This window comes from Opisthocomus hoazin, chromosome 4 (assembly GCF_030867145.1).
Source record: "Opisthocomus hoazin isolate bOpiHoa1 chromosome 4, bOpiHoa1.hap1, whole genome shotgun sequence".
In the NCBI taxonomy this organism is placed as follows: domain Eukaryota; kingdom Metazoa; phylum Chordata; class Aves; order Opisthocomiformes; family Opisthocomidae; genus Opisthocomus; species Opisthocomus hoazin.
The window spans coordinates 92753570-92777815 of record NC_134417.1 but is presented as its reverse complement, the minus strand read 5'-3'; the positions used below and the strand labels follow the sequence as shown (position 1 = coordinate 92777815).

The 24246-nt window shown below is 46.4% G+C and overlaps 3 protein-coding genes across 5 annotated transcripts in view; 2 read left to right on the top strand and 1 right to left on the bottom strand.

The window, feature by feature from the left end:
* ALS2CL (ALS2 C-terminal like) overlaps positions 1-12380 on the top strand; it is a 44043-nt gene extending 31663 nt beyond the window's left edge. For all 3 annotated transcript variants that reach the window (XM_075419954.1, XM_075419953.1, XM_075419952.1), the window contains exons 17-26: positions 2198-2371; positions 2954-3047; positions 3617-3774; positions 5246-5314; positions 6302-6475; positions 7714-7756; positions 8197-8258; positions 9423-9572; positions 10595-10691; positions 11036-12380. In XM_075419954.1, coding sequence (XP_075276069.1) covers positions 2198-2371; positions 2954-3047; positions 3617-3774; positions 5246-5314; positions 6302-6475; positions 7714-7756; positions 8197-8258; positions 9423-9572; positions 10595-10691; positions 11036-11107 — 1093 coding nt within the window. In that variant the 3' untranslated portion in view covers positions 11108-12380. The remainder of the gene's footprint in view (positions 1-2197; positions 2372-2953; positions 3048-3616; positions 3775-5245; positions 5315-6301; positions 6476-7713; positions 7757-8196; positions 8259-9422; positions 9573-10594; positions 10692-11035) is intronic.
* On the bottom strand, positions 12242-23500 carry JMJD4 (jumonji domain containing 4). The gene is made up of 7 exons (XM_075419955.1): positions 23394-23500; positions 22190-22821; positions 21022-21187; positions 19804-19929; positions 16850-17117; positions 15989-16135; positions 12242-15159 (listed from the first exon to the last, which is right to left on the bottom strand). The coding sequence occupies exons 2-7, from the start codon at positions 22452-22454 to the stop codon at positions 14848-14850; spliced, it is 1284 nt and encodes a 427-aa protein (XP_075276070.1). The 5' UTR covers positions 22455-22821; positions 23394-23500; the 3' UTR covers positions 12242-14847.
* A 66-nt stretch (positions 23501-23566) lies between these two features.
* Positions 23567-24246, top strand: part of SNAP47 (synaptosome associated protein 47) — a 32191-nt gene continuing 31511 nt past the window's right edge. Inside the window, exon 1 of the mRNA XM_075419950.1 lies at positions 23567-23619. Within this exon, the coding sequence (XP_075276065.1) occupies positions 23586-23619 (34 nt within the window). The 5' untranslated portion in view covers positions 23567-23585. The remainder of the gene's footprint in view (positions 23620-24246) is intronic.

Sequence of the window (24246 nt, the reverse complement as noted above, 5' to 3'; positions counted from 1 at the left end):
GAAGAAAAAAAGGAAAGCACAGTTTGTCATTTAATCTTCATGCCATATAGGAAGCAGAAAATATGTTTTACTCACATCTTGCCACCATTCACCCAGAGGTACTCCCATCCTCAGACTGGAGACAGTTTGGGAGGCTTAACATTTTCAGTGATTTGTGCGTGTGTGTGCATGTACACGTGCATTTCTGTGTATACACACAGACAAGTCTGAAGCTCTACAGGCGAAGCTGGGCTGCTAAAATGCATCACTTGCTCCTTTCCCGTCCCTCTGTGCTACTACATGAATATTACCAGCTGATATCGTAGAGGCAGGAAAGCTACCAAAAATCATGAATCTCACTGAAGAGCTTAAATTGGATAGAGCTCTATGTGGAGGAAGGCTGTGGAGCCAGGATCAAAGCTTCACAGAATCACAGAATCACAGAATTGTAGGGGTTGGAAGGGACCTCTGGGGGTCATCTAGTCCAACCCTCCTGCCGAAGCAGGGTCACCTACAGCAAGCTGCACAGGACCTTGTCCAGGCGGGTCTTGAATATCTCCAGAGAAGGAGACTCCACAACCTCCCTGGGCAGCCTGGGCCAGTGCACCCTCAGAGGGAAGAAGTTCTTCCTCATGTTCAGACAGAACTTCCTGTGCTTCAGTTTGTGCCCATTGCCCCTTGTCCTGTCACAGGGCACCACTGAAAAGAGCTTGGCCCCGTCCTCCTGACACCCACCCTTCAGATATTTGTAAGCATTTATAAGGTCCCCTCGTAGCCTTCTCTTCTTCAGGCTGAACAAGCCCAGTTCCCTCAACCTCTCCTCGTAGGGGAGATGTTCCAGTCCCCTCATCATCCTCGTAGCCCTCCACTGGACTCTCTCCAGTAGCTCTTCATCTTTCTTGAACTGGGGAGCCCAGAACTGGACAGAGTACTCCAGATGAGGCCTCACTAGGGCAGTGTAGAGGGGAAGGAGAACCTCCCTCGTCCTGCTGGCCACACTCTTCTTGATGCACCCCAGGATCCCATTGGCTTTCTTGGCAGCCAGGGCACACTGCTGGCTCATGGTTAACCTGTCGTCCACCAGGACGCCCAGGTCCCTCTCCGCAGAGCTGCTCTCCAGCAGGTCCACCCCAAGCCTGTACTGGTGCATGAGGTTGTTCCTCCCCAGGTGCAGGACCCTGCATTTGGCTTTGTTGAACCTCGTCAGGTTCCTCTCTGCCCAGCTTTCCAGCCTATCCAGGTCACGCTGAATGGCAGCACAGCCTTCTGGTGTATCTACCACTCCTCCCAGTTTGGTGTCATAAGCAGACTTGCTGAGGGTACATTCTAACTCTTCATCCAGGTCGTTGATGAAGAAGTTAAACAAGACTGGGCCCAGTACTGACCCCTGGGGGACACCACTTGTTACCAGCCTCCAACTAGACTCAGTGCCACTGATGCCAACCCTCTGAGTTCTGCCATTCAGCCAGTTCTCTATCCACTTCACCAACCACTCATCCACTTCCCAGAGCACTGACACTGCTTTGGCAGGCAACGGTGTGAACGTAGGGCCAGGAGTAACTGAGCTGAAGCTAAGAGGCCACACCCTTTGGTACAGACTCTTAGCCTCAGGGCTGAACCCTACGAAGGGATGCTCTGGTTGCCAGGCTGGAGGGCCTGGGTTCAGCCAGTTTAACCCAAATGAGGGAGTCCCAGTAGGAAAGACACAGGGGCAAGCTGCCTGAGGGGAATTCTTCTCACAAAACCCAGTTCATTTTCCTCTTCTATCCTCAAAACATTTCCAGTCCATCAGAGTACCTATGTTGCAGAAGCAGCTCCTGTTTCCTGTGCTTTACAGACAGCAACATCTACTGGTGGTGGTTGCTCAGTTGAATTCTTGCTATCAGAGTTTTCTGCAGGCTTTTAGTTGAAATAAATAGTCTATATTTAGAAACATCCACAAGTGGAGCTGAAAGCCTGTGATCAATTCACCAGCAAAGATTGAGATTATTGATGTTCCCCGGACCAGAATTTTTTCTTCATCCAAAATATCTCGTTGTTAGGAGAATAGATTTGTGTTGCGTTCTATTGAATTACCAGTGAGGTGCTGCCATCTTTCTTGGCTCTTGTAGTTCTTGTGCTAATATATGATTCTGGAGAACCTTCCATACTTAAAAGTGAAGTCTGAAATAATTGAGGAGGGATGCAGAAAAGCCTAATGCCACGTTATGTTGTGCAGTCAGCTAGGCCTCGAGGAGTTCCCAGTAGAGAAGAGATGGAAGGGAATCTATGACCAGTTCCTGGAGTTCATCCATTCTGGCTGCAAAGAAGAAATGGAGGAGTCTTTCACTGGGTTCCACATACAAACGAGCAAGGAGCTGCGGAAATCTCAGGAGTATCTCTTCTGCCAAAGGTATGAGTATCGCATGCCCTCATTGCAACAGAGGAGACCATTTGTGTAGAGGGGGTAGCGTTTTACTTTAGGGTCTGCCATATATTAAAGTTATGAACCCAAGCATTAGCCAGTTCTTCCTGCTCATGAGACAGGAGGATGAATTTTAAGCCTGAATTTAAGATTGTGCTGTTGAGACTCATTCTTGTAAGTGAAAACTTGGATGGGATTCATTTGATTAAATGTAAGCAACTGCAGATGACCCAGTCACCACTGGCTCCTCTTGTATTTGAGGAAGACCTAGCTGACATCATCAGCTGACACAGAGCAAACTCATGTCCCCTTAAGAAAATATCTAAAATAGATAAGACAAGCATGTGCAGGATACAACCCAGGCTGATTGTAAGGGGAGCTGAAGGCGATGAATTTAGATAATTGCAGGTGTTGTTGTAAGTCAGTGGGGCAATTCCATTGAAAAGGATGGAGAAAGATTCATTTGTTTTAGCAGTCTTACTGCCCCCTTGGTATCCACCTGCAATACCACTTGGGATTTATCCCTGTGCTTCACTGTGTGGTTTTGTTTCCTCACTTCTCATTTTTCAGGGGGACTGAGGATGTATCCTGGAAGATAGAAGATATTCTTGAAGAGCTTGTCCAGCACCAGGAACCGGAGTCACTACAGAGTTATTTAGACAAGGTAAAATTTAAAACCGTAGTGATCCATGTCTGTCCACCAGACATGGACAAAGGTGTTTGCAACTTTCTGTTAGCAAATATAACCTTGCCAGTGACTTCCAGAGCCTTCTCTAAATTATGTTCGAATACTTGTGAAGAAAAGGGTTATCCTTCATGCTTTTTGGACACTCATTTTGTGTACAGCTATACAGACCAGGAAGCGATGCTAAAGCTTCACTCTTGATTCTCACATTGTGTCAGGGAATAACTGGCTGCTGGAAATGATTAATGAACTTCCATGCACTCTTGGTGGTTGTATTTCACTCAGACAGTGTCTCCCTGAAGCACTCGTTGGTCTCTCCTGAACATCACAGCAGATTTCATCAGAGCAGCAAGTTCTACTAAGCATATTTCTGCCTGATAATGGGAGAAGAATGGGCTTGTGGCAAGAAAAATAGACCAAAATTATAGTTGATGACCTCCAGGCTTGTCCTCCTTTGCTAACAAGAGAAAGCTGGGTGGACTTCCAGTATTATCCTCTACTAATGGCAAGGGCTGACTTGTAAAATTTAATTTTCCTCTGTCATGCAGGCATTGAAATCTTCCCTGCACCCACTGGGAAAGCTGCTGAAGGTCTTGATGATAGCTTTTCAGGCAACATATTCTGGGATTGGGGCCAACAGACACTTGCTGACTATGGCACAAGAGGAAGTCAAGTACTATGCAAAGAAAATATGGGAGTTTTACCAGTAAGTCAAGCACTTTGAGTCCTTCCAGTTGGTATGAGCTTAGAGGGATTGTGGAGTAGACCACTGGGATCGTTTTTTTGGGATGACAGGGCTGCTTCATTTCACATAATGTTTCTTGGAAGTGTTGCTTCAGAATGATGCTAGATAAAGAATTATTTACAATACCTAAGGTCATATGGACCTAGCAAACCTTTATGATGCCCATTGCTCAGTACATGACCCGAGGGCTTTAATGTGACTAAATCTTACTGACTTATGGCAGCTCAGTTAGCTCTTGCCCATTATAGACTTCATTTAGACAAGCGCAAATATGAGCAAGAAACCTCACTAAGTAACGAGGACAGCAAAGTATATCAGAGTACACGACAGTGGTCTTCGACATCCATGTCTGAATGAAAAATGGCTTAGGATTAACGTGTCTGACCTCGAACGGAGTTAAGAAGATGTGGTGTAAGTATGTGGTGGAGGCTCAGCTGATGTGGGTAATGACTCTAAAATGAGGTGGTTCAGTTGTGGGGTTGTGCCCCTGGGTAATTAAGGACTGGATCAAAGGCATGATTTGAGTCCTCTTGCCGTTTGAATATGTTTTAGGAGAAGATACAAGAAATGCCACGGTAGGCAGAGGTGGGGAGCTCTGCCCTCTAGTTGCACTTCGGGTGCTATTGCTTTAAAAACAAGAGGTTGGATAAAAGCTCTGTTATTATCAGTGTAGCCTTGTGTGCTTGAGGAAGGCTGCCAGCTCTATGATGAGGGGTCTTCTGTCCCGGAACAGTCTGAGAACAGCAGCACAGCTGATGGGAACAAGTCAGATTTGATTCAGTTCATTGGAGCCGTGTTCATGAACAGTACAACAGGGCTGGCAAACTGAGTGTTGGTTCATGTGAAGGTGCTTCTGAGCTCAGTGCACACCTTGGAAAGCTGTTTCACGTCTCGAGACATTACGGGTGCAGTGTGGGGAGAGAGATCCACTTTGCTGTGGCCCTGGCTAAGTTTCCTAGGTCGATACTTCTACATCAAAAAAAGGTAACCTCTCCCTAATGCCCTTTTTAAGATTATGAAGTTTTGGCTTGGAAATATCAAGACAACTCCAAGCTAGAGAGTAGAGTATGAGCATCCTCTAATGTTCATAGACAGAGAATTCGCTGGTATGACAGGTCCTGAAATCTCATGTCCCTTGAGTGGGACTACAAGGAGATGGCACTCAACGCAGACCACAGTTAGGATCTCCAGAGTGACTACCCTACTCTTCAGAAGCTATGGAGATTTTTGAAACTTTTATTCATTCCTGGTGGCTTCCGCTGGTGAGGGAGAAAGCCCTCAAATAGCGAAAACTGACCACTGCAAGGATTACAGAGAGCTTTACTAATACACCATTTGATGCTGGGACAGCTGAGCTCCTCACTTGTGAATAACAAAATACCCTTAAAAAAAGCAGGGGGGGAAATAAACTTTGGTTCTGCTCCTGTTCTAGGGGTTTGCTCCATCTGGCACTGGAACAGAAAGGCCAACTGCCCGCAAAGTGTGTGGATGGAGATACAAGGTATGTGTCACCACTGGTTGTTTACTTTTAAGCTGTTTGGACATACAGTGTATCTTCTAAAATATGTTAAGGGCTGAATTGATTGTATTTGCCAGTCTGAGCCAGGTTTAGTGCCTACACTTCTCTCTGAGTGCAAAGATTTCAGCAGTTTTACCTGAAGCATGAGAGCAACTTCTAATCATGTTCTGTAGCAGAATAGAATGGTGAGTTGGAGGTGTGTGTGGCACATGGCCTTGCAAGATTACCCACACCAGCTCCTGTGCAGTCGCACGGTTGTGTGCAAGGCAGTAGTGCCAGTGCCACCACATGCTTTGCATTAATCACAGCAACTTGTTCGTTGTGCGGATGGTGACTTCCATGCCAGCACTGAGAGAAAAGCAGGCCTGGAAATAAGGAGTACAGTGTGGGAAATGTAGCAGAAGAAGTAGAAGACGTGATGTTCCTAGAATAAGAAGGTAGGAATAATTGTAGGAGATACAGATCTACAGTTTTTGGGGGTGGGAAGAACCACCTTTGCTCAGCTGTGCCAATTTGGGCAATCAATCCCATTGATTTCTTTTTGCTGTAATCTGCAGCCATCCCCACATGGGCTGAATGAAGCCAAGAGGTTGGTGGAATGGTAAAAACTGGAAAAGAGCTTTGTCTGAATTTATTTGATCTTTCTTACTCAAGTGCTCTACTGAAACAGCTCGGAAAGAACAGTTGGAGATAGGTCTCTGGTGCTCCAGGTTTCTCCCTGTGACTAAGGAGACCTTGTGAAGGAACACTACATCCTGTCCTACAGCATAAGATGCACTTGCATCTTCAGCATGAGTGTTATACAGGTCACTACTGTCCAGCTGTGACACTGAACTCAAAGGTGGAGGAAGGAGGGGAGAACAAGAAGAACACCTTGTAGTCTCAGAAGCTGCCTTCTCCATTGTGTCCTGTGTGCCTCGAGGTTATAGGTCTCACTTCAGGACTCTGCTTTGCTTTTCTTCGCCACAGTGACCAGAAGGCATGCAGTGTGGTCCTGCCGTTGATCTTGCCCTGCTTCTACCCTGAGCTTTTCATGCTCTACATGCTCTATCATGAAAGAGAAGATGACCTGTACTGCCAAGGGATCGTGGACCTAAGTCTATTTCCCGACATCAAGCTGCTAGAGTTTCTGGATGTGCAGAAGTAAGTGATGTTTTTTCATCCCCATGACACCAGCTGGGAAGGTAGCAGCCAGGGAAAGCTCTGATGGCACAGGATGAAAGGACATATAACCTGTTCCTGGCTCCATCATTGGCTGTAGCACTGATATTTTCCCTAGTCTGTTGGAGGAACTGCGTACAATACTGTCTGGAACAATATTGACTAGTGGAAAGCTGCTATTATCTATGCTAATTTTCATTTTTCTTTAGTAAAAATCTTCTTTTCTAGCTTATGAAACAAATGGTTTTCTCCAACACAGAAATAATTAGATATAGTTTATAAATATGTCTCAGAAAGAGCTATAGTCCAACAGATGGAACTTCTGTAAGTGTGGGCACACAGTCTCAACAGAGGAGAAAGGCTATGGAGTCAGATGTTTCCTTCACCCATTCCTGCAGCTAGATCCATCTTTGGAAGGGATGTGTGAGGACCAGTGACTCAGACTCAAAAGGCATGTTAGCTTTTCTAACAAAGCATCACCTGTAGCTCAAAGGCTTAAGTAGGGTAGAAGAAGACCCAGAGGCTCAATTTGGCAATTTGATTCAGTCTAGACTCAGTGAGAGGAACTGAATTTGGAAGTGCCAAAACTCTCCACTGATTATTACAGGAGCATCTGTGAGTAACATGAACCCTAAGCTCAGGTCACACAGAATGGCAGGGGTCGGAAGGGACCTCTGGGGATCATCTAGACCAGGCCCCTGCCAAAGCAGGGTCACCCACAGCAGACTGCACAGGACTGCGGCCAGGTGGGTTTTGAATATCTCCAGAGAAAGAGACTCCACAGCCCCTCTGGGCAGCCTGGGCTCCGTCACCCTCAGAGGGACGAAGTTCTTCCTCATGCTCAGCTGGAACTTCCCGTGCTTCAGGTGGTGTCCATTGCCCCTTGTCCCGTTGCTGGGCACCACTGGAAAGAGTCTGGCCCTGTCCTCCTGACCCCCACACTTCAGATATTTGTAGGCATTTATAAGGTCCCCTCTCAGCCTTCTCTTCTCCAGGCTAAACATGGCCAGCTTCCTCAGCCTTTCCTCGTATGGTAAATGAGTCTAAGTTATTAATTCTTCCTGTAGCAGTGTAATGAGAGGAGCAAGCACAGCCTTGTGTACACACGAGATTTTAGCACCACCTTGAGCTAGGAGATAAATATAGCCAAGACTGACTTAGGGTGGGGCTAAGACATGGACATCTGCCTTCTAAATCTCTTCTGTGTAATCTCCTTTCAGACACCTCTGGCCTCTGAAAGATCTCACCCTGACAACCAACCAGGTAAGAAATAACCCTAAGAGTTAGCTTTGGTGTGTTGGTGAGATGGCATTGAGGCTACATGGTGGTGGTGGTGGCTCATGATGGAGCTTCACCTAAGTAACCACAGGGCAGACCGCACTCAGAAACCAGAGCTACATGACATGTGTTGATCAGTTACGATCTGTAGCTACTGCATATGAATTTCCATGGATGGGAATATGAGCTTTGCATAGGATTGCTTTGTAACGCTCTGCTCGGTGGTGTTTCAAAGAAAGACATTTGTATTCAGAATGGCACTGTAGACATCTAAGTGTGCTCAGAGTGGCAGTGTCTACAACAGCTTTAATTTTGCTTTCCTTTATGGGCAGCAAACATGCTTATTTTGGGTTCAGCGCTCAGGAGCCCTGTGGTGGCTCTCGGAGAGATTCTCATAGCGGCACAACTCTTCTTCTCCCTTTCAGAGGCGGTCCCTTATCAAAGACAAATGTTTCCTGTCCGCCACAGAGTGTTTGCAGAAGCTGATGTAAGTCACCACCACTTCGACTGACAGCCAGAGCTGATGGGGATTTTCTGTATTCTGGGATATGCTGTAAATTTATATCTGTTTACAAAAGCCTATCTGGGTCAGCCTGCAAGATAATTTAAAGAGAAGTTGTTTGCAATATTGTTTCAGTTGAAAAGAAGAAGTAACCTCTATAGAATTATTTCTTTTTCCCCCCAAAATGACAAGACAATATCTAGTGTGTTTAAACACAACACTCCCCTGGCAAATAACTCCCCTTAATTTTGCAGAGAGATTCTTATATAAAATCTTTGATGAAATGGAGTTCACTCATGTCAGTGTGCATAGCAAATTTGGCCTGTCTGCGACTGCCTGGTCGCGATAGAGGCCATTGCTCTGTACACACAGAGCTACACGAGGGTTACCCATCCACTATGGTGATCCAAGATGTTAATGCAGCAAAGACGAGATCAATTTAAGAACCTCAGCTTGATTTATTGGCTTGAAGTCCAGCCTAGGGGATGGTGCTGCAGTAACGAGTGGGAAGGAAGATAGAGGGGAGCAGGAAGGTGTTGAGAGATCCATCAGCCAGGAGAGGGGAGCAGGGAGGTGTTGTGGGATCCATCAGCCGGGAGAGGGGAGCAGGGAGGTGTTGTGGGATCCATCAGCCAGGAGCTCTCAGGTCCCTAAGTACACTAGTCCTGGTGAGAGCCTCCCTGCGAAGGCCAGTGTGATGTCTGTTCTGGAGAAGGCAGCACAGGCTACGTGTACCTTGGCATGGCTTTACAGGCAGAAAAAAACAACCTTCACATATGTGACAACTGTATTCGTCCCTCACAAGACCAATATCTTGACAGAACTGCCCAAAGTGATCCATCTCATACTCTTTAGCTTTTAGGCACTGTGACTTGGGTTAGTCCTGTCTAAAATGAAAGACTGACACTAGGGTGAGCAGGTCATACTCAGGACTTGGGAAGATTCAAGGTCCACTTGCATGATGTTACACCCTGGTGATGTCTCCTGGCATAATCTTGTTGACCCCCTTTGATGCAGCCATTTGAGGTCATTGACAGATTTGTTTTTTATGGCATGATGGTCTGCTCTGAGCTTTTTTTAGTTTTGCTGCTTTATCTCTTTAGCTGTGTAGTGGAAGCATCTTTGACATGGCTGTTTTCACACTGGCAGCACCACGGTGGATCCCCGGGAAAAGCTGGTGATCCTCCAGAAGACATACGAGGAGATAGAAAGCACAGTGTCCCGGGTAGTGGGGAAGGACTACAAGCTTCCCATGGATGACCTGTTGCCCCTACTGATGTACGTTGTATCCCGAGCAAAGTAAGTGGAAGCTTTTCATTTCCCAGTCCTGTTGTTGTGCGATACCTCAATCCAAGAAAGTACAGTCATGTTTCCAGGAGAAATAGTTAAATGAAAAACTGGGGTTTGTGTTTTAACATGTTTTTTCCTGAGCTGTATTGGAGTTTCTGTGTGCTACTGTCTGCCAGCTATGGTGTGATGGTGTTGGCCATGATATCAAGTGGCTAGGGGCTTCCTGAGTGCCCATCTCTTATCCCAGAGGACAATTCAGTGTTGTGATGGGAAATGCAGTCTTATCTGCATGTCAGATTACCATAGAAAAATAGTAACGAGGCCTTTGAAGGCCAATTCTTGATGCCTTCAAGGCATCACCTATATATTCTACATCTTCTGTTTTCCATTCTCAGTGGGGGCACTGTGATTCAGTTTGGAGACTAGGAAGGTCTTGAACACTGACCATTCGGTAAATAGACTTCTCCTCTGTCGGGATGACCAGAAATGTAACACATTTCTGCCAAAGAGGCTCTGTCTGCGCTGCTTTCACTGCAACTGCAGGAACCTGCTTACATCCAGTAGAATGAAACTGTACTTTTTTTTTTTTTTCCTGGCAAATTTGAGTCAAAATTCTTGACTGATTTATTGATATGCTTGGTCTCCAAAAAAGGGTGAAATGTTTAAACTAGGGGCCATGAAATCCAGAAGCTGCTTCCCCCCCGCCACACCGCAGTCACGTTGGATGATACAGGTTTGTTTGCTAGGCAGCTTTCTCGGTTGTAGATGAGAGGAGGGGAATAAGAGTGTGAAACATGGAGGAGTTGAAATTTTCTTTTGACTGAGCATCTTTGCTGAGATCTAGTCATGCTGGATACCTCAAGGACTCAGCCGCCAGAAGAACAAGGTGACACACAAGGAATCAGAAATGGACTTCCAGATCTGTGTCTCCTTCTCTCCATAATCTCATTTCAAACATCTGCCCACAAACACCAGTGCCCAGAGATTTGTTCTAGTTGTGACTATTTCCCCCCCTCCCCCCCCCCCCCTAGAATACAGCACCTGGGAGCTGAAATCCACCTGATCAGAGACTTGATGGACCCTGCCAATCAAGGAGGACTGTATGACTTTCTGTTAACAGCACTGGAGGTAAGAAAATGTTTTCAACAGTGGCAGTTGCAAGCTGTAGCAGCCTTTCTTGAATAGTAGAGATACCGATATGCTATAATTTCATTTAATTTTAGAGGGCTGTTTATCTGCCTAGCATGGGAGGTTATCTTCCTTCTAGTCTAGACAATATGCTTCTGGCAGGAGGGTTGGAATCAGATGATCTTTAAGGTCCCTTCCAACCCAAACCATTCTATGATTCCATAATATGCCAATTTAATCCTGCCTTTGGGACGTAGTATAGTTTCAGTACATGTGCAAGAGACCAGATTTTGGCCCAAAGCTCCAAAACTTCTCCTTAACGGGTTGTTCTGTTCCTTGCCCAGTCATGCTATGAACACATACAGAGGATGAGACTCCACCAAAGAGAGAACTGCCACGTAACTCACAGCCCCTGAGCCCGAGGACCCAGAGGGAGCCTCCTCCCCGCCGCACTTTCCTGACCGAACACTGTTGGATGAAGAGGCAATCATGTCACTGCTGTTCTGGCTGCCTTTAAAAAGGGAAGGACGGTTACTTATCAGATGAGGGTTTCTTGCTGGATTTTCTCTTAGACTAGCTATGATGGTAAAGCACAGGCATACAGATGCTGTGGGCGAAAAGCCTGAGATACACAACCTCAGCTTGTGTTTGGGAATCTCTTTGCGGAAAGTGGGCCAAGGTTTCTTTTGCCCTGTAGTTTTATTTCACTTTCCTGCAAACACCAATCTGCTTGGAAACCTCGTTTAACTGTTCTCAAACGCTGTGTTTGTTTTGCACTGCTGAACTGACATAAGGAAGGTTATTTCATAGAAAGTGGTTAAAGGAAACCACAAGAACTGTTTTGGTGGGACTACTTCTGGTTGGCAGGGATGTGGCGTGGACAGGAGAGCCCATCTCCATGCTCCTGAACAACCTGTTCCTGGGGTGAGGTGGCTTTTCCTGTATCCCTAAGAGGAAGGTTTGTCCGTTCGTTTTCCTACCTATGCCAAACTCAGTACCTCTCCATTGCATTGTAAAGCTGCTATTGACAAACTTTCTTGTATTATGATACTTGCAAGTGTATATTTATACTCTGCAGACTCCTATTAAACCTCAGGGATATCACACTTGCACCTTGAACATGCTAGTGCTGCTTTGTAATTCTGTAGGGGTTTGTGTGTGCCTAATAGGCAGGACATGCGTTGTCCTGGGGGGTGAGAAATGTCAAATCCTCGTGAGACAAAACATAAAACCACCTGGCTTTTCTGCATTGACAGAGCTCCGAAAACACTGGTTTTCCTAGGTGCACAGCTTCATGCTGACAGAACACCCACTGATGCCAGTGGGGTACAAATCAGATTAGAATTGGGCTGGGTTTTATGTTGCCTTTACAAGAGGCAAATGGATATTTGGTATCCTGTTCCTATCAGACAAAAAGAGCAATGTCTGAGTTGCATATCTAGAGCAGAAGCTCTTCTGAACTAGATTTTAACCTGCTTTTTTTTTACAGTTTGATTTTAAGTTGTCCAAGTCTGTGACTTCAGGAAAACAAAACAAAATTCTGCAGGCTCTTTCCTCCTGTTTATCACAAGTATTATTCTTTAATAAATAGTACACTGATTACAATAGTTAATATATTGGTATGAGAGTATCCTAATGTATGTTTTACAGTAACTTTGTATTTAAATAAATGTTTTAATTTTTAAGAGATTCCAGGCTTGCATACTTCTTATTCCAAACTTGTTGCTGTCTTTAGGCATTTTAGAATTTGCCACCTTCTCTTTAACTTCAGAAAATACGTGGCTCCCTTACCGCCTTGATCGTTCACAGGAACAGAGAATTCGAACTACAAATTAGTTTCCTAATGTAATTGTAAGAGAGACTGAATCAATAACTCTATTTTTTGTGCTTCTGTTCCCTGCTAAATCAATAAGGAGAACACAGCTTAAACTTAAAGATCATTTCCTGCAATTAAACTACTATTTTTTACCCCACTGTCTCACACTGATCACACTAAGCCTTAGGCGGCCTTATGAAGGAGTGCTGTTCCACATCTTCAGAGCTGAACATGCTGTGGTGCAGACAGCTCAGGTGAAGAGAAAGTGACAGTGAGTAGCTGAAACTCATCTTGCTTTACTTGAACATCTCTTTAGCTACTCTATCGTGCCGGCCTGTCTTCCTCCTTTCTTAACTATATTCCCCAGAGAAGAACTGCAGAAATAATGCCTCTTCCCTGAGAACTGCTGCCTGGATTTTTGCATCACAGCAAACTCATGTCATCCATCCAGATGAGGATGTAGTCTGCTGGACACTACAGCGTCTAAACTGGTCCTGGGTATGTCGAGATACTGGGTTCTTGGACTTGTATTTTTGCTGTTTTCACACAGCAAAGCCAAAGCAGTCCCAGCTTCATGGAACGTGAAATGAAAAGTACTGTTCATCTAAGCAAACCCTTTATAAAATTGCAGTGCTTAAGGTGTTTGGTGCCAATACTAGTTGCACAGCATGCAGTGAGACTGGGAAATACAAGACCAAAAACACGCTCTCCTACCAATACACCAATTGTCAGTTTGAAACAATCGTTCCTCACCTCTGTGAAATCTCACCTTATTGTTAAAAGGAAGAAAGCTCCAGCAGCCTGTCTTTGCGAATATAAACAGCCATAAGTAACAGCTGTGAACTTCTAATTTCAGAGCTGCTTAAAACTGGCTGTGTTGCAGTCTAAAGAAACACCCTGCCAGAAGGCTGAATCACTGAGATGTAGTCACAGCTGTGTGAAAAAAGAAAAACAACCCTCTGTTTTCTCCCTACTGCATTCTTCCATGCTCTGGGTATTGATTTTAATTTCAGGTACCACTTCCTATTCAAAGTGCAGAACTTCTACTAGAAAATAGGACATGCAAAATGCATGCATGTACAAACTCCACAGGATTATCTAGAAAACAATGTCATTTTTCAGCCTACTGAAGATTTCTACTATTGCACTTTCTAAATATACAGTTATTAGTTGCTCTTCTCGGTCATCTGGTTGAAAACTGATGACGTTCTTGAGCAGTAATTCAAGTGAGCCCTAAAGGGGCAGCTAAGGTAACAGTGTGCAGCCATTTGTGCTTTTAGGCTTTCTCAGCAACCAGTAAAAGCAAGAGGGCTACTTCAATGGAAACACTCTTCTAGCCCAAGGGTAGCATTCGGATTGCAAATTGTGCTATGTAACCATGCAGTAGTGCTATTTGGTGTGTTAACAGCATGGCTGTTTTAGGAGATAATACGAGGCTACTCACTAGCTTCCCTGATTAATCAAATTTTTGCTTGATAAAGTACTGTGCCTTGACATAGTGTGTAGAAATGTGAGAGTACATCCAAGTTCCTCCTTTTGATCGTGGGTGAATCACATGCTTAAATTGTTAGTGGCAGATTTGCTATCTATCTATCTGCACTAATTTGCAATCAGGACTCCAGCCTCCTGATTATTACGCTAAATTTTATCCTGCAGGCCCTAGAGCAGCAGGAAGGTTGACCCTATCTGCGACTGTCAGCTTTAGAGAGATACCACTGTACAGGACACCAGGGCATTCAGCTCCTTCGCATCCAGGCTACAGCTGTCAAGCCAGCTCAGGCCTCAACGGAAGGGTTACTAACTAGGGTCCCCTAAAAAAAAAAGAAAAAAAAACAAAAGCAAAGCTGAGCGTGCCTGGAAGCAGGGCAGGTCTTAAAGTAATTTAGCTGTGACCAGACAAAGCAGAGCTTAACTGCTCGAGTGTGTGGTGCAGGTTTGCTGTCTGCATACAGTGCTCTCGGAAACAGAGGAGCATGGTGCAGACCACTGCAATCTTAGTGTTTAGCTCTGACAGACCTAAGCTTCATCCACAGAGAATTTCTGTTCCCCTTCCCTGAAGGCATATTCATTGGCACGGCTCGTAACATAATACTAACAGGATTTGGGTTTTTCCTTTGTCTAAGAATTTTTTTTCCTGTCCAATTACTCTAGATATTCAAATGCTGTCAACTTAAAAAGTATTCAGTCATCTTATGAATGTACTCTTTCCCCACTCTCCCACTCTATATCAAGGCTCTTTGTACTTAAACTGCAACAGCTATTAAACAGGGAGGAGTCAGTCTTCTGCAAACACCCATTTTGCAAAAGGTTCATTTTACAAAGAACTGAATAAATAGGAAGTTAGAGTAGTGCTGTATCTATTGCTGCTTTCAAGTGGTGGAGTAATGCCTCCGGAGGTGGAGAAAGTGATGTCAGGTCTAGTTTCTTGAAATCTTCATTAGCACTCAATGATGTTAACACCTTCACAGCCCTCTTTAAATCAAACACTGCATGGAGCATGCCCAGGGTGGATATGGCAGCTTTTGGAGTGTTCTTTGCCGAAGCTTCGTCATCGAGGCCGTTTTCCAAGACTGAAATCCTGTTCTCTGCAATAACTTTGAGGAAGTTGTAGAACTCCTTGTAGTCTATACCTGTGCAAGACTTCATAATCAACTGGGGGAAAAAAAAAACAGCATTGAAGTGGAAACTACTCTCTTATTTACAGTACAAATTACAAAAACATATTTCATCAAGCTAGTAACTAACTGGAATCATAAGTAAACATGTTTAAACATATTTTTTTGTAATTCCCTGACGGCACTAAAATCCTTCACGTTACTTGAAATGCCACTAGCCCCAAAAGCAATAGTCTGCTTCAAGGGTACTAAATGGCTGTGTTATTTGAAACTATTTTTGAAGGATATGAACGTAGCAGCAGTAACAGCCTCCAGAAATAACCTTTACATTTATTTCATATTTGGAAACATACAAGATATGACGCTGCTCAGTATGGTTATGTGTTCTGAAAGTATCACTTTGCAGACACAGAAACTTGTTGCCACCTTTATCTTGATTTTGCTTGTTTTACATTCACTGTTTTGTCTTCAAAGCAGTTCTTCTGTGTGGGGTCTGTCTTACCAGTTCTTCCATTCACATGAAAAAGCACTTGTATTTTATAAAAGGAAACATAAATACTACCTAAAGGATGGATCCTGATGCTAATACTAACCTTGTATAGTTGAAGAGCAGTTGAAGCATTAGTTTTTCAGACAATATCCTAATGTCCATAGCAAATGTGCGCTGGCACGAGTCTCTCCCTATCTTACTTAAGTAATATTTGAAGCTGCCACCCGTTCCTACTTCCGTATGAAACATGTATTAATTCCAGGTATGAGGTTAACAAGGACTTGTGTGTCTTAGAACTCATGAAGTGGTGCAATACACCCTGGAAATAAATGATCCTCTAACAGAGAGTCAGCCAGCAAGCATCATGTTGTAATACCTGGCATTGTAGGTGCCAGTCATCCATAGGGTCCTTCCATTCATTGATTTCCCTCTGGACAGCTGCTAGTTCATCCTGCAGGAAGCACCACATTATAGCCACATTGCAGCCATTCACCCAGTTGTGGTTAATGGAAATGGTATCCTCCTGAAGGAATAATTGAAATATAACAATTTGAAACCACACCAAAGCTGCAAAATGTAAAATCCTATTCCTCAGCAAGGGAAATGCTGCTTTGGAACCAATACCACCACTGTGCTGAAAGGCTGTCTCTTCCTAATGTCCCTGAACCATCAACCCTTGTTTCACTCTGTAAACTGGCAAATGTCTCTAGTTCCTCTGTCTGCACATACCTTTTAAGGACACAAAGGTGGGAGAGGATGGTGGGGAGAAAGGAACAAGGTCGTCAATTTTGGTTTGTAATCACAAGGATCAATTTGTTGGCATTTTCCATATAAATCACTTTATGATTTACCCATGTAAATAACTTACAATTAGAAACCAAGATTAACAGCCTCACCATAAGTCCATCTCACCTAGCATCCCATTTCTCAGTGACTACTAGCATCTAATGAGGAAAAGCATAAGAAAAGAGGGTGTAGACAGCTTCTTCCATTGTACACTCTCCCAGCTTCTAGTGGTCAATGACCCAAGGAGCTTTCGAGTTCAGGCTTGCTTTTAGCCACCATCTTGAGCAGCCACTGACACACATTACCTCCATGAGTATCTCTAAGCTTTTTTGCAGCCCATTTAGACTTCTGGCATCCACAACATGCCGTGGCAACAGAAGTTTGATCTGATTTGAGCCTGCTGTCTGATTATCTCTCTGCGTGATTAAAAGCACGGTGTCAGTTATCTTACCAGATTGTAAACTTGATGATGCCATCCACTGGGGATGAAGACTATCTCCCCTGCTTCCTGAACAATTTCAACAGGGGGTTGACTTTGGTTGTAGCGAGGGTAAACGCTCCTGTCCCGAAGACTGGGCGCAGTCACGTCGAAGGGCAAGTTGCCATGGCGGTCTTTCAGGTAATCCTCCTGCCCCGCGGGGTACAACAACCATTTCTTTCTCCCACAAATATTGGCTGACCAGCTGTAGGAACGGAAGACATCAGCATGGAATGGAGTCCTGTGGGGCAAATCAGAGGTTTAAGTAAAGATGACGCCTAAAAGCTGTAAGACGAATTCAAGTCTCTGAGAACCAGACACACACACAAATCTGATCCCAAACTGTGATCCTCTTCATTTAATTTTGACTGCATTAATTACTAAAAGTCCACTATATCTACACAGTATTGCAGTGGTTTACAGCATCTGTGCTTCTCTGTCAGTTAGTTTTGAATCTGTCCCACAAATACCTCAATGGCAGGAGATTCTGTGATGTGAACTGATGAGCATACCGTACACGCAACTTTATCACCAATGCTGGACTTAATTTTTCACCTGCAAAATATTTGACCAACTCATCAGTGCCCCTCCAAGGCTCCTGTTGACTCTGCAAATCACAAGTAGCTGATGATCCCCTGGGATTTTCTGCTCTAAAATGTCTGCACCCACGAGTGCTGAGGGAGCTGGCGGATGTCATTGCTGAGCCACTCTCCATCATCTTTGAGAGGTCCTGGAGGACAGGAGAGGTGCCCGAGGACTGGAGAAAGGCCAATGTCACTCCAATCTTCAAAAAGGGCAAGAAGGAGGACCCAGGGAACTAAAGGCCAGGCAGCCTCACCTCCATCCCAGGAAAGGTGATGGAGCAGCTTATCCTGGAGGCCATCATGAAGCAAGTGGAAGAAAAGAAGGTTATCAGGAGTAGTCAGCATGGATTCACCAAGGGGAAATCATGCCTGACCAATCTGATAGCTTTCTACGATGACATGACTGGCTGGGTAGACGAAGGGAGAGCCGTGGATGTTGTCTACCTCGACTTCAGCAAGGCTTTCGACACAGTCTCCCATGATGTCCTCCTAGGGAAGCTGAGGAAGTGTGGGCTGGATGAGTGGTCGGTGAAGTGGATAGAGAACTGGCTGAATGGCAGAACTCAGAGGGTTGTCATCAGCGGCGCTGAGTCTAGTTGGAGGCTGGTGACAAGTGGTGTCCCTCAGGGGTCAGTACTGGGCCCAGTCTTGTTTAACTTCTTCATCAACGACCTGGATGAAGAGTTAGAATGTACCCTCAGCAAGTTTGCTGACGACACCAAACTGGGAGGTGTGGTAGATACACCAGAAGGCTGTGCTGCCATTCAGCGTGACCTGGATAGGCTGGAAAGCTGGGCAGAGAGGAACCTGATGAGGTTCAACAAGGGCAAGTGCAGGGTCCTGCACCTGGGGAGGAACAACCTCATGCACCAGGCTTGGGGTGGACCTGCTGGAGAGCAGCTCTGCGGAGAGGGACCTGGGTGTCCTGGTGGACGACAGGTTAACCATGAGCCAGCAGTGTGCCCTGGCTGCCAAGAAAGCCAATGGGATCCTGGGGTGCATCAAGAAGAGTGTGGTCAGCAGGACGAGGGAGGTTCTCCTTCCCCTCTACACTGCCCTGGTGAGGCCTCATCTGGAGTACTGTGTCCAGTTCTGGGTTCCCCAGTTCAAGAAAGATGAAGAGCTACTGGAGAGAGTCCAGCGGAGGGCTACGAGGATGGTGAGGGGACTGGAGCATCTCCCGTACGAGGAGAGGTTGAGGGAACTGGGCTTGTTCAGCCTGGAGAAGAGAAGGCTGCGAGGGGACCTTATAAATGCCTACAAATATCTGAAGGGTGGGTGTCAGGAGGATGGGGCCAAGCTCTTTTCAGTGGTGCCCAGTGACAGGACAAGGGGCAATGGGCACAAAGTGAGGCACAGGAAGTTCTGTCTGAACATGAGAAAGAACTTCTTCTCTCTGAGGGTGACGGAGCACTGGAACAGGCTGCCCAGGGAGGTTGTGGAGTCTCCTTCTCTGGAGATATTCAAGACCCGCCTGGACAAGATCCTGTGCAGCCTACTGTAGGTGACCCTGCTTCGGCAGGGGGGTTGGACTAGATAACCCACAGAGGTCCCTTCCAACCCCTACTATTCTGTGATTCTGTGATTCTGTGATTCTGTTATGTAGGCTAGCTGACAACTTTCACAGATTTTGTGCGCACAGTTCAGGGCTTTTTGAAGCGCAAAAGTACTTTAGCTGACTGCATAAGGACAGCTTGCATCCAGAACCAAATGAGCTGCTTGAGAAATAAGACTGGCTGCGTTCAGGTACAACGCTATACTGTACGGCCACACACAGAATTACAGAATTCCATCATGGCAGGGGTTGGAAGGGACCTCTGGGGATCATCCAGTCCAACCCCCCTGCCAAAGCAGGGTCATCTACAGCAGGCTGCACAGGACCATGTCCAGGCAGGTTTTGAATGTCTCCAGAGAAGAGGATTCCACAGCCCCTCTGGGCAGCCTGTTCCAGTGCTCCGTCATCCTCAGAGTGAAGAAGTTCTTCCTCATGTTCAGCTGGAGCTTCCTCTGCTTCAGTTAGTGCCCGTTGCCCCTTGTCCTGTCGCTGGGCATCACTGAAAAGAGTCTGGCCCCATCCTCTCGACACCCTAAAGATATTTCTAAGCATTTATAAGGTCCCCTCTCAGCCTTCTCTTCTCCAGGCTAAACAAGCCCAGCTCCCTCAGCCTTTCCTCCTAGGACACACGCTCCAGTCCCCTAATCATCTTTGTCGCCCTGTGCTGGACTGTCTCCTGTAGTTCCTCACTTCCTCTGCAGCATGATGCTACCCTGAATTATAATGTGATAATCACCTGTAATCTCAGAAATGAGTATGTAAGAATGACAGAAACCACACCACCTTACCATGAACCTTTAGGTCCCATGTAGACAAACCGGTAATCATCCACAGCTATAGCATCCCAGTATTCATTCAGCCAGTCGGATGAGAAATACACAGGTGTGGTGTAAACATCTTGCTCGGGGAAAGCCCTTAAAAAGATAACGTGTTGGAAATCAGTCTCAGAAAAATGCAGCATTGTTCCTTCTAATTCAGTGCCCAAAATCCAGATAGGGAGACCAATCAGGTCTCTAGCAGGCCATTAATACCATGCTGCCACCTCCTTTATATCACTGACAACTCTGCATTGCATGCAAAATGCACAAAATCGTGCTTTTCTGTCTCCCAGGAAAGCTGTGAAGGTTAACTGCTATTTAGGAGACTCCTAATTACGGCAAAGACAGTTCCTAACAAACACATTCTCTTTAGACTAGATGCCTGCAAGACTGGTTGTCCAACTGGATGACAGGCTGTGGGTGTGAGGGTTAGAAGGGAAGGCAGGCTGTGGGATTTTGACAAGTGAGTGGCCTTCTCCCACAGGATATGCTGCCCCTTTCCCAAGCCACAGCATCAGCGTCTGGGAAAGCAGATAAAACAGGGAGGCAGAGACGACAGACTTCCTCTAGTCTAAGTCCCTGTCACACTCAAAAATGAAAACGAGGTGATCACAAGAAAGTTGGATATGTTTAAGGAAGAAGAGGTTTGAGTGAAAGACATAAAAGTCCTACACAGACACAGGGAATGGACAATACATCCACCTCACAAGCAGCAGGCTGGAGGAGAAGGAAAGCCAGAACAGGGTGAAGAGAATTTTGAAGACTGGCAAGGTTAACAGAAGCAAAAATGGATAAAAAAGGATTACAACTCACGCATGCTCGCTGAATTAAATATAGCTAGAAATGTCACCCTTCTTTTTAAGAAGGTTTGCTCTGTAGCAGTCAAACCTAAGCCAAACTTTACAGCCACACACTTTCCACAGGGAAAACGTATAGTCGTTTCAAACAGATGAAAAGGAAAGCGCTCGAGAATGTCAACCTCTTCAGGAAACAATGACTTGTTTAAGGATCTTGCCGTGTGAAGTATGCCACGAACTGTGCGGTGCAAGACTGATATTTTGGTGGGCAGGTGCGACCAAGCAGCAGTGCCACCATTTAAACACTCTGGCATTAGAAGATGAGCATTAGGGCTCTGCGGCAGCTCCCAGCTGTGCACGCTATGCAGGGGTTTCCACAGTGCTCTCTTACCTGCTCAGGTGCCAGTCCTTTAGATAAAGGCATCCTCGGGACGAACGGTAGCCATTTTTAATATACTCTTTCCAGTAATTTATATACTCCTTGAAGGCCAGCTGCTCCTTTGGGTTAGAATTGTACTCCTTGACATCGCAGTTGGCAACAGGTACTACAGCCTCTCCTGAAATACAAACTCTTTGAGCCCATGTGGGGACAGAATAACCGACGCTGAAACTGAACTCCCTTCACCTTCTCGACTGTACAGCCTCCAATATCTGGGCCCTATAATGCTAAGTACAGCACAAACATGTAAACCCACAATGCCTAGCCCAGCTCTCACTCCCCAAACCGTCATTCTAGGCAAATATGATTCGGACCAGAAGTGATTTATTCAACACAACCTGACTTTTCCTCTTAAACTACATTAGGAGTGCTGTATTGATTCCTGTATAATATACTAATATTTTACAGCCTGAAGAGATATTTCACTGTAACTATAGAATACCTTCCCCTTGCTGGGGGAAAGCGTCAGGCTGCTCCTCTGGTTTGTTCAGCCTGAAGAAGAGAAGGCTGCAAAGGGACCTTATAAATGCTTACAAATATCTGAAGGGTGGGTGTCAGGAGGATGGGGCCAAGCTCTTTTCAGTGGTGCCCAGTGACAGGACAAGGGGCAATGGGCACAAACTGAGGCACAGGAAGTCCCGTCTGAACATGAGGAAGAACTTCTTCACTCTGAGGGTGACGGAGCACTGGAACAGGCTGCCCAGGGAGGTTGTGGAGTCTCCTTCTCTGGAGATATTCAAGACCCGCCTGGACAAGATCCTGTGCAGCCTGCTGTGGGTGACCCTGCTTCGGCAGGGGGGTTGGACTAGATGACCCACAGAGGTCCCTTCCAGCCCCTACTATTCTGTGATTCTGTGATTCTGTAACATTAAGCAGGTATATAGATTGGTATGCTTAAATTATACTCACTTTATATTCTATTTCACTGTGGGAATAAATTCGAGATTGGAATCCGTGAAACATAATGTGTGAGCAAGTATAGAAAACAAACGTATTAACTTAGAAAAAAGTCTGGAGAATTGCTTGTTTTATTCTAGAGGTTCTATTCCTAAGATTAAAAAAAAAGCTGTGTCACTCAGCATACACATTTTAATTAGGTATTAAAAACGCCATGACTTACCAAACTTCTGCAGCAGATAATCAAAGTTAGGCTTTCCATCCCAAGTAACCCAATTTCTCCTGCTGCCCCAGTCTTCAGTGAATTTAGCTGAGAAAATACAGGGATGGTTGGGAATCAAATAATCCCGGAAAAAGTCCGAGTAAGTGAATGATTCTACTTTGTCAATAAAGTCGACATGTCCTCCGGGGAGGCAGAATGCACCCTGAGACGAGCTGTTGTAGTCACGAAAAAAGGCAGTGGAATAGGCAAATGTTGCCCTGTCCATGCAGGCTGGACACCCTTCCTGGCTTCGCCAAGGCAGCGTTGGGCAGATGCTACCCCGCTACGCTACGGCCAAAAGAACTGCTTTAAAACATGACTCCAGTCTCTAAATCCATGGAAACTCACGGGAACATATAAACGGCCAGAGGTAAAACAAGAAATCGTGCAGGAGCATCCCACCACACTGGGCTAATTAGAATCTTCCATAGTTTATGAAGTTTAACGCTGGGGGGATATCTGACAACAAATTCACCCTATGGATGGTGAAGATGTTGGTTTTCCCTCGTCAGCTTCTTGCCAGGGTGACCACGCTCTCTGAGGAAGTCACCTTCTTGCTCTCTTGAGGATGACCAGCATCGGCTGGTTCCTTCCTAAAACAGCAGAAATATTAATTTCAGTGGGATATGCCTGCTAAATTAATTAATGGCAGGGGTGGAGGGAAGAAAACCCCATAAATACTTGGGGTCCTGGGAAAATGCTGCAGCCCAGCGACTGTACCCGGGCTCACCCCTTTGTCAGGAGACGATATAAGCTCTGGCACCCCCCACCCTCCCCAGACCTTTCTCTATGGGCCAGGCAGCAGTTATAGATAAAAAAAAAAAAAAGAGGTAAATAATAGTGAATAAAAGGGAGGTGTTTCGGGTGGCGGGGGGGGGAGAGCACAGAGCGAGAGGGAGGAGGCCCGAGGGCAAACGAAGCCACACACCGAGCAGAAATGGGCTTCAGGAGCGGGGAGACGCCGGGGGTGAAGGGGAGAGAGACCAGGGCGCTTAGGAGGGGAAAGGGGCCGCCATGAGGCCGTTCCCTCCCCTCACGGAGCTCCATAGGGGGGGACCCGGACGCCACAGGGCGTCGCACACGCCGTCCCGGCGTTGGGCTCTCGGTCCGCCAGCGCGTCCGCGGCCCGAGGGAGCGGAGAGGACAGCGGGGGACGGATACTCACCTCCGCCTCCGCCGCTGCTCGCTCCGGGGTCCTGCCCCGCGGCGGGGCGGAGGAAGGGACAGGGCCCCGCGGTCGCTGCCGGAACCTCGGTGCTCGGCGGGTGGGGCTCGGGGGGGAGGGATGAGAAGGGGAGCACAGCGGCACTGGGCTCAGCCAATAGCAGCGGGCGGCGGGCGCAGGCGTAGAGTCTCGATGCGGGGGCTGTTGCTGGGCTGCGCTGAGGGAGGTTGGTGTGGGGCCGGGCCTGGAGCCGGGCAGCGGAGGGGTTGGGGGGAAGGGGGAGTCTGGGGGGCTCGAACCGAGGTTCAGGGGAGAGGTGGAGGTTGGTGTTAGCTGGGTAGGAAGGGTGGTTTGGCCTAAGCCTCAGAGGAGGGTGAAGATGGAGAGGTTGGGGTTGGCCTAGGGGGTGGATGGGGGTCTGCATTGAGGGGGTGGGGGTATGGGAGTGGGATCTGGATATCGGATTTATACATCGGTGAAGGATAGACGTGAAGGGGTGGGGTGGGTCTGGCCTTGGGGGAGGTGTGGGGCTTTGAATAGAGTATTTCAGTTGGAAGGGACCTATAAGGACTATCTAGTCTAACTGCCTGACCAGTTCAGAGCTGACCAAAAGTTAAAGTGGCATTGTCCAAATGCCCCTTCAACGCTGCCAGGCTTGGGGCGTCTCTAGGAAGCCTGTTCCAGTATTTTACCACCCTCTTGGTAAAGAAATGCTTCCTTGTGTCCAGACTAAACCTCCCCTGGTGCAGCTTTGAACCATTCTCACACGTCCTATCACTGGGTACCAGGGAGAAGAGAGGAGAGAGTTCTAGAGATCAGTTTTCTGTAGAGCTGTGGCAGAGGGAGAGATGAG